The sequence below is a fragment of the Silene latifolia genome, chromosome 8 (genome assembly GCF_048544455.1).
Source record: "Silene latifolia isolate original U9 population chromosome 8, ASM4854445v1, whole genome shotgun sequence".
In the NCBI taxonomy this organism is placed as follows: Eukaryota; Viridiplantae; Streptophyta; class Magnoliopsida; order Caryophyllales; family Caryophyllaceae; genus Silene; species Silene latifolia.
This window is the reverse complement of record NC_133533.1, coordinates 24,883,440-24,902,765: the sequence shown is the minus strand read 5'-3', so window position 1 is coordinate 24,902,765 and position 19,326 is coordinate 24,883,440. Positions and strand designations below refer to the sequence as shown.

At 39.5% G+C, this 19,326-nt stretch overlaps 1 protein-coding gene across 1 annotated transcript; it reads left to right on the top strand.

Annotated features, from left to right (window-relative positions):
• The first annotated feature begins 10,430 nt into the window (after positions 1 to 10,430).
• LOC141594218 (uncharacterized) lies at positions 10,431 to 12,825 on the top strand. Its single transcript, XM_074414367.1, has 5 exons — positions 10,431 to 10,915; positions 11,396 to 11,473; positions 11,574 to 11,673; positions 11,821 to 11,951; positions 12,243 to 12,825. Exons 1-5 carry the CDS (start codon positions 10,583 to 10,585, stop codon positions 12,450 to 12,452), a joined length of 852 nt encoding a protein of 283 aa, XP_074270468.1. The 5' UTR covers positions 10,431 to 10,582; the 3' UTR covers positions 12,453 to 12,825.
• Positions 12,826 to 19,326: the final 6,501 nt, after the last annotated feature.

The window sequence follows — 19,326 nt, the reverse complement described above, 5'->3', positions numbered from 1 at the left end:
GCATAAAACGTGTCACATTCTGCATCTTCGTCACTACAACATGAAAGTAAAACATGTTTTCCTCCAATTGGGAGGCCAACAACATCATGGATACAAGAAGCAGATACACGAAAGCGCTGTTTATCAGGTAGAATGATGAAATCAGAATACGGGTTGTAGTTCTCAATTAACCAATAACCAAGGCGTAAAGGAAGCCTTGTAACCCTTAGCCAGAACAATGAAGAAAAACCAATCTCTTCCAGAGCACACCATTGATTGTAATCAAGGTGTCGAAGGACATCAACAAAACTTTTAGGTGACATCCGGGTGGTAATACGGGAGAACGTTGGAGTAGGATCATCAACAGTAGGACTGAGGTTGTTCAACCTCGGAGAAATACGGCGTGTAACAGTTCCAGGATCGCCTTTGCGCTTCAATAACTGAAAGTAGTTTTGCATGTAATATTAATGAGTTGTGTTGTACGCGTTTCACGAAGAAATGTCCTATCGGTTTTATTGAAATGTGCATTATCTACAACAATAATGTGCACGCAGTTGTGACCTTTTGCATGTGGTCTTAAATTAATGCTACTTAAGTTAAAAGTACTTAAAATTCAACAAAAATCCAAAAATGCACAAACTAGATCAAACTAAAGAACAACAAACAAATCGAAATGTATAAGCACGTTACGAAATCAACAAACAATGCGACAGATACAAATTCCGATAGCATGCAAAAGAAAACGCAAATTTCGATTTTAACAACAATACTGAACTCAAAATTCATTAATAAATGAATAATCCGGCAAAATGAACATAAGAAACATTAATTTAGGTTACATAAAACCGACTAAATAAATTAAGGACGAAATCGAAAAAAGCTTGAAGCTAAACAGTATATACCTTCATGATGAAATAGGTAAGATAAAATCCAATAGAAAGATGAAAATGCAACTCTACAGAGAATAAGGAGAGAGAAATAGTTGAAAGCTTAACGAAGAAGGTCGAAATCCATGGTTGAAAGCTTAACGAAGAAGCGCGAGGTAAATTTCAGGAAAAAAGAAAGACAAAGCCCTCAAGTTTTAGTAAAGGAGTGCGCGTTATAGGCCCTTAGATTAGCCGCGTCAGACAAGATCTAACGACTGACCCGCGTTCTCACCGTTCTCACGCTTGTGCCATTCTCATATGATCCAAAATCTAATAAAAATAAAAATAATAATAATAATAATAATAATAATAATAATAATAATAATAATAATAATAATAATAATAATAATAATAATAATAATACTAATAATAATAATAGAAATAATAGTAATATAATATAATAGTAATATAATAAATAAAAATAATATAATAATAATAATAATAGTAACTGTAATAATAATAATAATAATAATAATAATAATAATAATAATAATAATAATAATAGTAAATAAATTAATATAATAATAATGATAACAATAATAATATAAAATAAGAATAATAATATTAATGTTAAAATAAACTGAACTGTACTGAACTGATCTGATCTGAATTGAACTGAACTTAATAGAGCTGAACTGAACTTAATGGAGCTGAATTGAACTGAACTGAACTTATAAGAACTGAAATTAAGTCCAAAAGAACAGGGCCTAAATGAAATATTAAAAATGGATTTTTTTTTGGCAAATTGGGGTTCTTTTACAAATTAATTTGCGATTTGAGATCAGTTTCAAACTAATAATTGGACCAATGGGTCCACGTCATCACTTGCATTTTTTTTCGTGTTTTTATATGAAGCCGCTAGGATAGTTAGCGGCTTTAGTCTCTTATTTTTCAAAACATACTACAAGTATTAGAAAACGTAAAAGGATAAACCGCTAATGTCCTTAGCGGTTTCAGCCCTTCATATTTTCTTGAACACCCCGTAAGTGCTAGCAAATTGTTGAAAACGTGCGAAGCCGCCAATAACTTCAGCGGCTTGTATTGTGTAATTTTTTTTATTTTTAATCTACTAGTCTTATGGAATGTTATGAAAATAGTAAAGCCGCTATCCTAGCGGCTTCATATAAAAACAAAAAAAAAGGTCACCCCAATAACAACCACTTCACGAGAGAAAGAAGAGAGAGGAACTCTCTCTTTTTTCCAGAATTTGTGAGATCCGGAAAAAAAAAGTTTTCATCTTCTTATTCCCTAGTACTCCATCTCTCTTTGTCATTCCTTTTCTTCATAATCAACCTTCCTCATGTCTTTTTTTAGTACTTTAATTGAACTTTTTCAGCCTTCTTTCTTGATTTTAACTTTCTCAAAAACTTGACTTTAATTTACTCCCCATTTTAGCCGAGGAGAGTTCTTTTAAATCATTTGTCTTAGTTAGAGAAGGTTTAAATTAAGAATTAAAAAGAAATTTTTCATGCGTTGTTGGTGAATATTGTAACACCCCCGTACACCAAGGTGCCTTACCAAGGACCACCCTAGTGTATGAAGGTGTTACCATCTCTGTTGCCCGAGATAGTAAACCAAATAAACAATAAAAGAACATTTACTAATTAGTTTAAGTCTTTACAACGTAGAACATCGGGGCAAGATACAACATGAAAAACTACAAAGACTTCTAGCATGAGTGTCGGTGACATCTACTCCGGTAGCGTGGTGACTCGATTCGCTTCCAAGCCCCGCAAGCATCAATACCAACTGTACCTGCTAAACCAACTGCTCACCATCCCCGAATGGATCACCACAGTTTTAAAAACACAACACGGGATCAGTTTACTGTATAACAAGATAAGACAAGTACGATAAGATAAACAACTGATCATCAACCACCTCCAACTCCCAATAACAACATGTAACTGACCACACACTAAAGTGTGTAGCCCTGCCAGTGGGGGACCGCAGCCATACCCACCTAAGCCCCGCTCATCAATGAGCGATAACCATGTCCATTAATGTGCACATCCCCTCCTGTGGCAGGTTCCACAGAGGGCGAAACTAGGGCGTGAAGCCACTCCCGCAAGTGACTCGACTCAGCCGAGGATGCACTTCGCGGACATCACCAACAACCATCACAACACCAACACCGATCTCCACTCCAACAACAGCAGATAATCACAATATCAATCGTACAAACAATTACCACATAATCTCAAATTAATTAAACAGTAAACCGAGTAGGGAAACCCTGCCTTATTGCTAATCCATGAAAATGCATCCAACAACTAGCCAGACAAGACTCCGAGACGAATCCTACAAACAGTAACCACGTCCTATTACAAGACTACCCGAAAGACCTACTGAAAGACAACAACGAAACGACGACTTACCTTGAGACGCGGACCAAAGTCGACAACGATGACATCCTTACTTGAATACTCCACTTATAAACCAATCCCCTTCCTTGATTAGTGTCTAGTCTAGATGAGAGTTTATAGAGAGGTGGGTGATAGGTGAGAGAGAGATATGTTAGGGTTAGAGAGATAGAGAACCGTCGAAAATGAAATAAGATTTACCAACTTGCGTTTTATAATAACGCGTCAACAACGGCGATATTCGGTCGAGTACTCTCATACTCGGCCGAGTATGCCTTACTCGGTCAAGTGTTACCACTACTCGGCCGAGTAAACGGATGCATAAGTCCTTTATCCTCTCACTTATCCCCTCATACGGTCTTCTCTGGTTAAATGGTCGGTTAATGGGTCCTTAAACAGTGCGGGTATTACAGTCTTCCCCCCCTTAAAAGAGAACTTCGTCCCCGAAGTTCATCCCATACCTCCCAACACAATGACCACACCCAAGAAAGACCTATCACTTCATTACAACGAGCGTCACCCAAGGTTTAAGACACATAAGACACCTAAAAAAGTGGTTTTTCACGACATTCTTAACAAGGCTTCGACGACCATAAAGCATCACTATACCGTTACTGTGTACAACTACTCAATGAATTACGTAGCTAGTTAAATTCAATTGTACTCGTTACATCTGTTAAGTTTGTGACAACTCATAACTTGGAATTTAAAATAAAGATGAAGCATAGAAGAAAAGATGAAGCATAGAGGAACGTATAACTTTGGTCAACTCGTTAGAACTTTTATCTTTTATCGCGATGTTATCTACCCCTCTAAAAAGGAAGTTCGTCCCCAAAGTTCATTCTACCCATCCACCAGACTTATGCATATGCAAGATGACAACAATTATGGGACATATACTCTATTACAAGACAAGTACGATACGTCCATAACGTATAAACAACCACCTTATTCATGCAATTCAAAGAGACAAGACACTCAACATAAGTAGAGAGATGCGAGTAGTATGATGATATTACTGCCCTGCGATCAATACTGACTACCGTTAACGCCCACATACCACATCTCATATTACTATTACCGTCGCACCTCAGATTTCAATCATATATCGTGATCATATATACAAGGCGTATCTCATAAAGTCCGAACGCAAAGTCCGAACACATTACTAAGGTATTGAAGCATACACGTACCAAAACAGTTACCCATTTAAGTCTATAACAATTCCAAATAACGAAGAGCGTATTATCCGAGTGCTCGGCCGAGTATAATGGTGTACTCGGTCGAGTAAGCGATACTCGGTCGAGTATGTATTAACATACTCGGTCGAGTTTTCCAGGTCAGAATGCAAATTTCGACATCAAAACACCTACACACCAAAGGTTATACCTGCAACAGTGATATACTCCATCACCAACTAAAAGTTTATGTCTAAAAGTCTCCAACGTAGTACGTGAAAACAAGTAGCGGCCTTATGGCCAGTTACAATCATCCAAAATAAAAGAGTACGACTAAGCATAGCAAATATCCAACAACAAACCGAGAAACAAATCCAGAGGTACAACAAAAATCACATATCCGCACCCTCCTCCATCTCCTCACCACCTCCGGTGCCTGACGTACCTGCTCCTCCGAAAAACTCCAGCTGAGTAGCCTCCACCGCCTAGCTGACTGCCATAGTTGGCTCCCCACGGTCCGGCGAGGCAGCCATACTCGGTCTCCATTGCTGTTCTCCAAAATTTAAGGTCAACTCCGTAACTATGGAAGACTCCCGTGTCATTCCCGGGTCCTCTCCACCAAACCGGCTGTGCTAACCCTGTCTCTATACCCTGGTTTTAGGCCATCTCATACATGTTCCAGAGAACCAAAGTAGTGGAGATCCGCTCAGTCAGGTCACTAACCTGCATCCTAGGGTCATGGACGGTAGGGTAAGGCGAGTACTGTGATGGGTAAAAACTCGGTGTAGAGAAAGAAGGCTCAGTCTCGACCTCGTCCGCCCTACATGCCCTCCCTCTACGGTGCTCACGTGGCGGGGGAGCGACCGGCTGCTTCTCCGTCACTGTGACAAGCACGGGTAGGTCTAAGAGGATGGTGAGGTCGATCAAGTAAAACTGAGGCTCAGGTCTAGGCCCATCACTCTCCGGGTCATATTCAGCCAAATGGTCAATCACAGGTAGGCGCTCGGGATCGAGGAGCACCATCCACATGGATCCTCTCACTCTCCACGCATACGACCCATCCTCTAACTTCCTACCCATCTGATATGACACCAATACTTCTCATCCATCGTAGGGACGGCCTCAAACAACTCAGTACCCGACGGAGGTGGAGCCTCAAAGTCAGTCAGCCTCTGAGCCAAGCGGGTCACTATGGCCCCACACGAAATGTGACGGTTCGAAGACCGCGCCACATGGTCCAAACTAGAGGATACAACCGCGGGAGTACTATAGTAAAAAGGCTTCCCCGGACGAAGGTTAAGGTAAGACATCAACAACATGACCTCATGAGAATTCAGCTTACTCACATCCTCCCTTGCGAACAAAAGGCAAGTCATCATCCTAAGAAACATACGGAGGGACACATGCTGAACGTCATTGATCAACAGGGCACTCGCACTAGGGACGGGTCAGCCAGTCATGTAAGGTAGGTAGTGGGGTGCCCCACTGTTCTTTGCCACATCGCTAATGTAGCCCTCTTCCTCCGCCTCTAGGCCAAGGTGGCCGGCGAACTCATCAAGGGTTAGGTCATGATCCTCATTCATAAGGCGGAAAGGAACGGTTTTCCCCTTTACATCATACAAAAAGGAGCTAAAAAACTCTAGGGTCAGATATGGGTAGGACTTCTTGCGTAAGTGGTAGAGTCCCTCCATCCCCAAAATCTCAAAGATGTGCACTATATCCCCTTTAACCCCCAAAGTCTCCAAGATGTTGGGGTTCACACAACGTTTCGGTCTCATGGTCCGACTCATCAAGGCCACAAAAGCATTTCGCTGCTTATAGTCAGAGAAAATTATCGATGGATATTCTTCCACCGGAGGAACAACAGGTTCTTGGCTAGATTAACCCGTTTCCATTTGCACATTGGCGTGAGTCCGCATCTTAGCCGGGGCTTTTGCTTTCGACATACTGCAAGAAGATGAATTTTAACAAGGATATTTCCAAAATTTTGCCATAGTACGGATTGTTTTTCGAATTATACACTTTTAAGACGAAGTTTTAAGACAGATTTTTCTCACAAAGTACAAATCATACTAACCAAAAGGAGCATTTTTATCATCAACTAACTCTTAACGAACATCCGAAGGCAGTCTAAGGGACCAAAAATCAAACTTGGAGCAAACCCTAGAAAATATTTTGCAACATAAGATGGGCGATTTCAAGCCAAAAACCGTTTTAGAGTATACATAGAAGGTATTTAAGAGCAATTAGAACCCAAAATATCAAAGTAAAAGCACATAAACTTGGTTTACAAGAGTTAAAGGTTCGAAATTTTGAACAAATTCTACCATAAATTGATAGTAAGTTGAGGAAATTGATTGAATACTTTACCTTGATTGAGGTTTTGAACAAGCAAGAAGGAAATCCAAGAGCAAGCACTACCAAGAATCACCCAAGTGTTTTGAGAGAGAGAGAGTTTTGAAGAGTTATGAGGAAAAGAAGAAGAAATGAGGCGGAAATAAGGTGAATAGAAAGGTTATAGGGTTTTCGAAATAGATCGAGCTGGGCCGCGATAAAAGGGTACTCGCTAGAGTATCGGGTTTACTCGGCCGAGTGTGGTTTACTCGGCCGAGTATTTGGTCTGCTCGATCGAGTATCCAGAGATCAGTATCACGTATAATCTGTCATTCTGGCTACTCGGCCGAGTACCTATTTACTCGGCCGAGTGTGGCCTACTCGGTCGAGTATAAACTCTACTCGGCCGAGTTCAACAGAATAGGGACGGAGTTTCAAGTTAACAAATGTTTTTCCTGCAAAACAAATAAAGACGTTCGGAGTTCCACATAATCGAGCTTGTCACCGTTAGACCCTAATTCTATCACAACAAAGCACAATACGAATCATAAATGTCATTAAGATATCTACGAGCTACACATATTTCTTTGCACATAACCGTAGTAAACCATTCATGCCACAACGAATACACACAACTAATCTTGACTACATAATAGCTAGGATCGAGCTATGAACGTACGTCAACATACCTTATCATGCAATTCTACACACATTCGATACTTCATTACCTTTTTTAAAACCACATAAAGGCACATATCATGCAGGAGGTCCTTCATATGCAACCACGAAATTCCCTTATCATACATTACCAAGCTCAAATTATGCAATCCTCCCATCATTTCACCCAACAACTCACGAAATTCACCATTCACAAATACTACACTCATAGTTTCAAGCACATCGCGTTCTTACGTCACGATACAAGCTGCAACAAACATGCACATTGGACACACACGCTTGACACAAAACACCTCTATACATCTACCCTTCCACGGTGGACATGGCTTAAGTATGAGTGAGGCCGGGATTCTGAGATGAGGGCGCCTTCTCACCCAAAACCGACATAAAGGGGCTCCCAACACACATACACCAGGTTCATTTTACTTTGACACCCTATATTCATTTGGTTCATTGGTTCAGGTTCCAAAATCGTCGCGCTGATACCACTTTGTAACACCCCCGTACACCAAGGTGCCTTACCAAGGACCAACCTAGTGTATGAAGGCGTTACCATCTCGGTTGCCCGAGGTAGTAGACCCAATAAACAATAAAAGAATATTTACTAATTAGTTTAAGTCTTTACAACGTAGAACATCGTGGAAAGATACAACGTGAAAAACTACAAAGACTACTAGCATGAGTGTCAGTGACATCTACTCCGGTAGCGTGGTGACTTGATTCCCTTCCAAGCCCCGCAAACTTCAAGACCAACTGTACCTGCTAAACCAACTGCTCACCATCCCCGAATGGATCACCACAGTTTTAAAAACACAACACGGGGTCAGTTTACTATATAACAAGATAAGACAAGTACGATAAGATAAACAACTGATCATCAACCACCTCCAACTCCCAATCACAACATGTAACTGACCACACACTAAAGTGTGTAGCCCTGCCAGTGAGGGACCGCAGCCGTACCCACCTAAGCCCCGCTCATCAACGAGTGATAACCATTTCCATTAATGTGCACATCCCCTCCTGTGGCGGGTTCCACTGAGGGCGAAACTAGGGCGTGAAGCCACTCCCGCAAGTGACTCCACTCAGTCGAGGACACACCTCGCGAACATCACCGACAATCATCACAACACCAACACCAATCTCCACTCCAACAACAGCAGATAATCACAATATCAATCGTACAAAAAATTACCACATAATCTTAAATTAATTAAACAGTAAACCGAGTAGGGAAACCCTACCTTATTGTTAATCCATGAAAATGCATCCAACAACTAGTTAGGCAAGACTCCAAGAGGAATCCTACAAACAGTAACCACGTCCTATTACAAGACTACCCCAAATACCTACTGAAAGACAACAACGAAACGACGACTTACCTTGAGACGCGGACCGAAGTCGACAACGATGACATCCTTACTTGAATACTCTACATATAAACCAATCCCCTTCCTTGGTTAGTGTCTAGTCTAGATGAGAGTGTATAGAGAGGTGGGTGATAGGTGAGAGAGATATGTTAGGGTTAGAGAGATAGGGAACCGTCGAAAATAAAATAATATTTACCAACTTGCGTTTTATAATAACGCGTCAACAAATGGCGATACTTTCGGTCGAAGATTTCATACTTTCGGCCGAGTATGCCTTACTCGGTCGAGTGTTACCACTACTCGGCCGAGTAGTCCCTACTAGGTCGAGTAAACGGATGCATATGTCCTTTATCCTCTCACTTATCCCCTCCTACGATCTTTTCTGGTCAAACGGTCGGTCAAAAGGTCCTTAAACAGTGCGGGTATTACAAATATGGGGAGGGTATACCCGGTTTAGTATTGTTTCACAAGTAGTGCGCTTTTAAGCAGTTCTTCTTCGTCCTTTGTAAGCATCTTTATGCTCTCTTCTTCTTTAATTGTTGGTGGTGTGCATCTTTTTTTTTTTTCCTGTAAACACTAAGGTGGTTTGAAATTTTCTATTTGATTGTCTCTGTTTCCAGCTAGAATTGTATACGGTTACTCCGTGTTTTCTAAGAAACTTTTTTCTTCTGTTTTTTTTTTTGTTTTATATTATTCTTTAATTCTTTTTGAGCTTTATAGTGATATTCGTGTATAATGTGAGTGTCATTTTGTTGCCCTTTCTTTTATGATTGCTTATGGGTAATTTGAAAATCCTAGATTTTTTCTTCTACCATTTCTCATTCGCAAGGATGGTATAGGTTGATTTTCAATCAAGCTACTTTCTTTACCTTATCAAAAAAAAAACATAAAAAAAAATACAAGTGATGACGTGAACCCATTGACCGAAATTAGTTTGAGACCGACCCCAAATCGCAAATTAATTTGTAAAAGAACCCCAATTTGCCAAAAAATTCTCGAAAATGAATAATTTTGTCATCTGCTTGTAATGATCATTGGTCTCATACGATTTTTTATGTTCTTAAAAGGCATTTCTTCTACGTTTTATGGTCTCATACAATTATTCCGTTTTAAATCGTCGGTGATAGAATGTAACTTTGGACACATGCGTCCTACGAATGAGAAGACGACCAAGACGTGTGTATGTACGTTGGAAATGCAATGCAAACAAACACCTTAAAAAAACAAACGTGAAAGTATCAACAAGCTCTAAAATATACACCGTAGTTTGCAGAAGGAAAATATGGACCGCATTCTAATGTTGAAACTGAAAGTTCCAAACTTGTAAACTTGCTTGGTCAAGAAAACACGAGCTGTATTGCAATTTGCAAATGATTGATGATGATACTCGTTTACACGTGTACAGTTTCAAACATCCTTACCGTCCTTAGTTAACCACGTGTCTGAATGTCATTGGCTATCAACAACACTTGAGAAAACATACAAATGAATCAAAGTCAATATTTCCAAGAAAATGTGGGAGAAAAAGCGTCTGTCACATATGCTCAGAATCTTCAATATTCTCTCCATACCAAACCATGCATCTTTCTATATATATAACAACTCACCAAACTTGCCTACTTAATCATTTGGAGAATTAAAAGTTATTTGTAAGAGCAAACTTTAAACTACATTCTTGCTTTGCTAATCCGGAAACATTTTGTAGAAGTAGATTATAAATAGCAGATTTATCCATAGATTTGGTTAGCAATCAAATGTCAGTAAGCAGAATCATATTAGGGTCGGTCATAATTCGCAGTTCTGCTCAATCAAATAGGGCAATGCCATGGAGGAGAAAACAAAATGATAAGAGGATTGTGGGTAAAGAGGTAAAAGAAAAGATGTCAAGGGCATCAATGGTTGTGGTGGAGAGAGCAAAGGGGAATAGTAATGGTCCAAAAGTAGCGCTACAAACTCAAGTTATACCAGCTCTAAGTGTTGATGGGAGTGTTTTATGGGCCAATATACTTGGGGTTATAGCCATGTTGCACAAGTTTACACATTCCTTCGAGTTCAACCACACCCTACGCCAGATGCACTTCGAAAAGGTACGAATTAGTTGATTGATTACTATGAAATTAACTTGCTTCATCATTCTCTCTTATTTCTTAACCAAATGTGTTTGGTGTGGTGGTTGCTCACCTCATCCCTTAACCATGAGGTCAGGGGTTCGATCCCTGCCAATGGGAATGGAGCAAACTCTTTGTCCAGCCGTTTACCTCTTCGTGAGAGCACGCGCGGCGAGGGGATTATACACTGTTGTCGACGGTGGACACCCCGGTTTACACCAAAAAAAAAAAATTCTCTCTTATTTCTTGTCTCACTTTAATTTGCATGTCTTTATTTGATATCCAAGGAAAATGAGATTCAAAACAACAAATACACTCGATTTGTATAGTAATGAACTCGTATTTTATTTCAATGTGGACACTCACATATGACTAAACATTGCAAGATCTCAGTTGCAAGCTTCGACAAAGTAGTAATATTATTATTATTATTGATCTATGTACGTCTTTGAAATGCAGGCGATTGTTGATTGTCGATTCTTCACACTACTGGCCGTTGCAGGCTCATTGCTTGGCTCAATTTTGTGCTTTGTTGAAGTATGTATAAACATTTTTTTTAGTAATGTCTGTCTACCCCGTATGTATTATGATTGTTAAGTTAATACGAAGAATAACTAACGTGTGCATTTACATGCAGGGGTGCTTCATGATACTGAAGTCGAGCTTATATTACTTCCATGCATCTTCCCAGCGATTGGATTCAAGTGGCGTAGTACAACTTGTGATCGAAGCCATAGGTTAAACTAATTCACTACCTATATATCTTTAAGATTCTTTCAAATAATAATAATAATACTCTAACTAACGTATACTCCGTATATATGTTTGAACAAAACTAATCATGTTTAATTTCTCTAATATTAGAATAATGAAATGAAATGCAGATATGTTCTTAGTAGGAACTGCAATGCTTATATTTGGAATGGGATTGTATGTCATGTTTGTAAGAACCCAAAGCGTTGACACTAATCCACAACTTGCTCATCTCAACTCTACTGCCTCCTCTCAACTCCAGGTTCATTTTTCACCCTTTATAATTCCATTTTTTTTTTTGGTACAAAAACATCATAAATAACGTGTTTCTTACATTTTATAATGGAATTAAGTTACATTTTGAAAATTATTCATTATTTTAGCATCACTAAATAAACTTCTAGAGCTAGTGCCTAATTAGAAAATAAAAACCTAGAGTTGAAGAAAATGTTAACTTAATCATTTATTTACCTTTGATTTAAATATTCTTCACAAAGAATAAAAACCCGGCCCGTGCATGAACAAGTTTTGAACAATTGAATTGTCAATGCAGATGGTACCATCATGGCTTAAGATGCATTCGTTATCACAAGCAAAGACAAGAGTTGGGCATGCAATAATGATGATTCTTCAAGTCGGAATTTTGGACAAATTTAAAACCATACCTTTAGTTACTCCTCTTGATTTGGCATGTTTTGCTGCAGCTCTTCTTGTTTCTTCAACTTCTATCTTTCTTCTCTCAAAGCTCTCCTCTCATAATTAGATTTCTCATATTACCTTTAGTATATACGAGTAGCATTTTTTTTTTGTTTTTTTTGACAAAGGGGATATCCTTTAGTATATAGTTGTCTTTAAGTGTCATCTCGAAGACGGCGTTACATTAGGTAGAGTGTATTATCGAGGGAGTAGTTATAGGTATTTTTTCATATGTTGAGCTTAATAGCTATCAGATGTATACAAAGCTTTAATAACTCTATAGTTAATGTAAAGGATTACAATACTAATCGACTAATTAATACGCAAGTCTCCAACAGCTGCAACGTCTCTATTGTATATAAGGCAACAATCCAAGGTTGCCAATATTAGTTTATAGCTGTTGTAATTATAGCTGTTGTAATTTCCTTCCTCTATTAGTTTAGTACACCTTAGTATATAAGTAGCTTGTATTATACACAATAATCAACACTGATAATAAGATTATTATTATTCCATATATTGTTTCTATAATCAAGCATTCATATATTCGTAATATGGTATCAACGCTAGGTTAATTTCTTCCATCTTCCGTCCCTTCATCCTCTCAGATCCATTTTTTTTTCTTGTCTCTCTTCAATATGACTAATAATCAGATCGTTGAAACACCACAACAACAATCCTACTCGGTTGTTCACGTTGAACATCCGGGTCACAATATTTCCTCTGTTGTTTTCAATGGACAAAATTATGATGAATGGTCTAGATCGTTTCACCTTGCGCTAATGGCAAAAGGGAAACTTGGATATATTGATGGTACAATTAAACCACCAGCGGTTAACTCTGATACGTTCGAAACTTGGCAAGCAACAAACGCCTTGGTTACGTTGTGGATTTTCAACACAATTGCTCCGGCTCTAAAGAGACAGATCTCTCTTCGTCCCGAAGCCAGATTGGTTTGGGGGGATATAAAGAACAGATTCTGTCAAACCAACGAGGCACGCATCTATCAATTACAAGCGGAGTTGCAAGCCTGCCGCCAGGGTCTGACTTAATCATTGGTGGATTACTATGGCCGTCTGACGGCTCTCTGGGATGCTCTCCTAGAACATGATCCCCGGCCATCGTGCGCTTGTAGCCCTTGCTCCTGCAACTGGGTTACCATCATGACGACGGATCGTCACAACAAGAAGCGGGTACGTGATATCTTAATGGGTCTTGATGACCGTTTCACTAATACGCGTACGTAGCTCATCGGTATCACTCCTCTTCCCTCTCTCGATCTTGTCTATAATCGTCTTTTACAGGATGAGGGTGTTCGCAATCTTACTCATCCCAAAACAGAACCCCAACCCGACACCATGGCTTTCGTCGCTCGGGTTCAGGGACACAGGTCTGCAGGGGAGGGGGGGGGACCGTGTGTTAGAAATTATTAATCTCATTTTTCGACATATTTATATATGTGATAATCTATTTAGTCATAAAATAAATTGTGATCTTATGCATGCAAACATAATTAGAAAAAGGGAAGAAATCGTTATTCTTACTATGAAAGTTTCGGATTTTGTGCACAAGCAAGATCTCCTTCTTACTTGTTCTTGAGCTTTCCTTATATGGAAGAACAAAGATTCAAGCTTAGAATCTCTCCCAAAGATGTATACCCAAGATAACCTCTTAAAAGACTAATATTATTATTACTAGAACAATACTAATCTTAATAAAATTGACCCAAAATATTGTTTTGTCCTCTTGAATTTTCGGCCAAGAGAAGATGAATTCTGGAGTATTTATTTCTCTTTCTAAACTTCTATAAGTTGGTTTTTGGATGAACAAAAATAATGCACAACACTAGTAATGATATTATGTGCATTATAGTGATTATAAAGGATAAAAACCCTTTGCTTGCATGGTTGGGAAACCGGGTATGGGGAATGGGCTATGGCCAATGCATGAGCTTCAATTCTTCCCAAGAATTATAGGCATGCAAGGCTATGTCTTAGGTCTTATGATTATGCTTTTCACTTAAACATAATTAACATAATTAAGCTTAATACTCCCTCCTTATTTTCGGCACATATTGTGTAAAATGGAAAGTCCATTTTACACATTATTTTGTCAATTTGTCACATGTAACATGTTCCAAGACATTATGTGTATAAAAATGTATTTTTAACAATTAAAAATCAACATATTAATAAAATATGTCACTTATAAAATTAACCTAGTAATTCATAATTACTTGTACCAAAAGTGTTTCCGAATTATAAACTACAACATTATGTATTTATAATAATTTGTTCATTCCGTTTTAATTGTTTCCGTAAACAAAAAATTCATCTAAGTAATAAAACAGTTCGATTACTTAGACCGTATCTAATTTAATCAAATTACAATGAGACACGTAAATATTACTTCCAAAATCGTCCGTCAATTTTAAGTAATTTAATTAACCCGTATCGTTATACGATCAATTAAATAATCAATTAAGAGTGTTATCCTTTAGGTATGACATAAGGGGATCAACTGATCACCACCGTCGCACGACAGTAATGTCAAACTCTAGTCAGCCAATCATTACCGATATGTGTGGACCAGTTGACTGTAAAATATTACTTCCCACATGTATTCTTAAAATGAGACTTAAACATGTGATCATCATGATCGACAGTTGTGATCGCATTATTGTCGGAGGACACATATTCCAACACCGTGACCATTCAAAGTCTGACCGTAGTCATCATAATCAGTCTACCTCTAATCCCAATCGTCTGTATTGCATTGCATGTAAGAAACCGGGACACTATCTTCGCACTTGTTATTAGGGGACGGGGATCTTCCCCGAATGGTGGGGTGACAGGCCGAGAGATCGAATTTTTATTGACCCCAACGCGATTGACATGAGTCAAGCTGTGTTCGTCCCTGACACCTAAGGAAGGGCTAACTATGAGCGCAAGAAACAATCAGTCCCGCACTCTACTGCTCGTGCAAATATGGTTTCAAGAATTCCTCCGACTAATGTCGAAACAGGCCCTAGTAACTCTGCTCCCCCTATTACTAATTTGGACAGGATAGAGCTGAATAATTTAAATCCGCAACAACTGATGAAACTTGCTCACATGTGGAAAAACCGTAAGATCGATGCCAATGACCGTCTCAATGGTAATTTCTCTTCTTCCTCTTGGATTATTGACACCGGTGCCTCGTACCATATGTCCGGATGTCTGTCACATTTTACAAATATTCATGATATAACACCACTATCCGTGGGTTTACCCAATGGTGAGTTAACCTTAGCCACTCAAAGTGGCGATATTCGTCTTTCATCTCGTCTCATTTTACACAATGTTTTATATGCGGTCAATTTACAATGTAATTTAATTTTTGTCTCAAGTTTATTACTTGATAATTCTCTTACTATTCAATTTTCTCAACAATTATGCTTAATCCAGGACCGTTCCTCGAAGACGGTGATTGGTGCTGGTTAACAAGGTGAGGGGTTCTACTATCTCAAGGGGGTTCGGTCCGACACGCCTCATGCTTATGCTTCTGTTACGCTTGATACAGTCGAGCTCAGGCATCGTCGTTTGGGCCATCCCTCCTCTAATACTTCTCGTTTTTTGCCATTTTTAAATAAAACAAACACTCGTATTTCTGATTTTCATAGCAAACACTGTGACGTTTGTCTTAGAGCGAAACAAACTCGCTCCCCTTTCCCTTTAAGTACAAGTATTGCTGATAACACGTTTGATTTAATGCATTTTGATATTTGGGGTCCATATTAAGCTAATGCCTCTTGTGGCTCTCAATTTTTCTTAACAATTGTTGACGATTTTTCCCGTTTCACATGGGTCTATTCATTACGTTACAAAAGTGAAGTTCGACAAACTTTATTAGATTTTTTTGCCATGGTAAATCGTCAATTTCAAAAACAAATTAAGATTTTTTGTAGCGACAACGGTCTCGAATTTACCTCTTTTAACACTTTTTTTCGTGAAAATGGCATTATTTTCCAAACACCTAACATCGACACTCCTCAACAAAATGGTCGGGTCGAACGTAAACACCGTCATATCCTCAACGTAGCCCGCTCACTTTTATTTCAAGCTAGTCTTCCTCTCCTTTTTTGGGGAGAATTTTTCCTTGTCGCGGTCTATCTTATCAACCACACACCGTCATCTATACATCATGGCAAAACACCGTACAAAGTTCTTTATAATAAACCACCACCCATGGATCATATTCGCACCTTCGGGTGTCTCTGTTATGCAAAAAATACTAATCGTTCGAAAGACAAGTTTGCTCCACGTGGTCGGAAATATGTCTTCCTCGGCTATCCCTTTGGCAAGAAGGGATGACATGTCTATGATCTAGACACCGGGTCACAATTTTGCTATCGCGATGTCGTATTCGTCGAACACGAATTCCCATATCAATCGCTAAATATTCACGACACGAATCCTGATGCCCCGAATTTCATTGATGATACTCTCACACCTATTGACAGGGTCGTGATTTTGACCCCCCATCCGACCATCCGACCATCTATCATTCTCCTCTGTTTCTTCACCAGAACAGGCCACGGCTATTGATCAGCCCACGACCGACCCCCAGGAACTGTCTACCACTATGTCCAACACGGACAACAGCCCGACCACTACATCTCCACCAGACGGTTCTCACAAACCCCCCGTCGATGTCTCAAAATTGGGGAAAGGCCATCGCACTAAATTCCCTAACTCCCTCCTCAAAGATTTTGTCCGGCCCCCTATCAACCCCTCGACCCACCTTCTCACCGTACCATCATCGTCTTCAGGTACTCACTATCCCATATCTCATTATGTTCATTATAATAAGTTTTCTACTAACCATAAGATTTTCCTAGCAGCCGTGACCAACAATCACGAGCCGAACTCTTTTAATGAAGCTATGCAGGTACCGCAATGGCGCGAGGCAATGAAGTCCGAAATCGCCGCTCTTGAACAGAATCACACATGGTCTCTCGAACCCCTTCTATCACACAATAAAGCTATTGGCTCGAAATGGGTTTACAAAATCAAATACAACGCCGACGGGTCTATTGAACGATATAAAGCCGGTCTTGTTGTAATGGGCAATCGTCAAGTTGAAGGGATCGACTTTCAAGAAAACTTTGCTCCGACTATTAAATTAGTCACTGTCCGCACGCTCCTAACAATTGTCGCTGCTAAACGTTAGGACATCCACCAAATGGACGTCCATAACGCCTTTCTCCATGGTGATCTCGAAGAAGAAGTTTACATGAAGCCACCACCCGGTTTTCTCACAAATGATACAAGTGTGGTTTGTCGACTTCGCAAGTCCTTATATGGTCTCCGACGAGCTCCAAGGTGTTGGTACGCCAAACTTGCTTCCGCTCTTATCAACTATGGCTTTAAACAATGTCATACGATCATTCCCTATTTACCTTGGTCAAACCCAACATCGAAATTCATGTTCTCATCTACGTAGACGATTTGGTCATATGCGGCAACAATCCGGATATGATTACCACGTTCAAAGCCTATCTAGGCCAATGCTTCCACATAAAAGATCTAGGCCCGCTAAAATACTTCTTAGGCCTCGAAATCGCACGCAACTCAAGCGGGCTATTGATGTCACAACGAAAATACGCTTTAGATATACTCACCGAGGCTGGACTACTCGGGTCGAAGCCCACCCACATCCCTATGGAACCCAATCATAGCCTTGCCACATCCGAGACACCCTTACTCAACGACCCACAACCATATCGTCGACTTGTGGGTTGCCTTGTTTATCTTACAATCACACGACCAGACCTCACCTATGCCGTCCATATTCTCGCTCAGTTCATGCACGCCCCTCGAGTCGACCATTGGCAGGCAGCCCTTAATGTGGTTTAATATTTGTAAAACAAACTGGACCAAGGTCTCCTTCTTCCCTCACACAGTGATCTCACACTTCATGCTGTGACTCGGACTATGCTGCTTGTCCAACAACGCGGAGATCTTTATCCACCTATATCGTCTTCCTCGGCAACGCCCCTATTTCGTGGAAAACGAAGAAGCAATCCACGGTCTCCAAATCGTCCACCGAAGCCGAGTATCGTGTCATGGCCTATACGGTATATGAACTAAAATGGCTTAAAGGCCGCCTAAAATTTCTCGGTATACCTCATTCTCTGCCAATTGACCTATCATGCGACAATCAATCTGCTTTACATATAGCACGCAATCCCGTTTTTCACGAACGAACAAAGCACATTGAGGTGGATTGTCATTTCGTCAGAGACGAAATTCTAAAAGGGTTTATCAAACCCTCATACGTACACACCAAACTAAAACTAGCCGATATTCTTACAAAAGCACTCGGCCGCACATCCTTTGAAGCATTGCTTTCCAAGTTGGGCGTTTCAAATTTACACGCGCCAACTTGAGAGGGGGTAATACACAAGTCTCAAACAGCTGCAACGTCTCCATTGTATATAAGGCAAAAATCCAAGGTTGCCAATATTAGTTTATAGCTGTTGTAATTATAGCTGTTGTAATTTCCTTCCTCTATTAGTTTAGTACACCTTAGTATATAAGTAGCTTGTATTATGCACAATAATCAACACTGATAATAAGATTATTATTATTCTATACATTGTTTCTATAATCAAGCATTCATATATTCGTAATACTAATCGTATGATACTCCTATTCATTTTCATTATTATATACTCCCTCCTATTCTAGATAAATGTCCCATTATGTGGATGACACAAGAATTAAGGAGAGGAGTTAAATAATGTAAAATATTGTGATGTGTTGAGGTAATTGGAGAGAGGGAAGGTATTATGGGGTATTATTGTGAGTGAAGTGATTAAAAAAAGTACTGTTGTGAGGTGAGATGGGGTATTGTTGTGGGTTGAAGTGATTAAAATAAGTATAAGAGTTTACCAAATA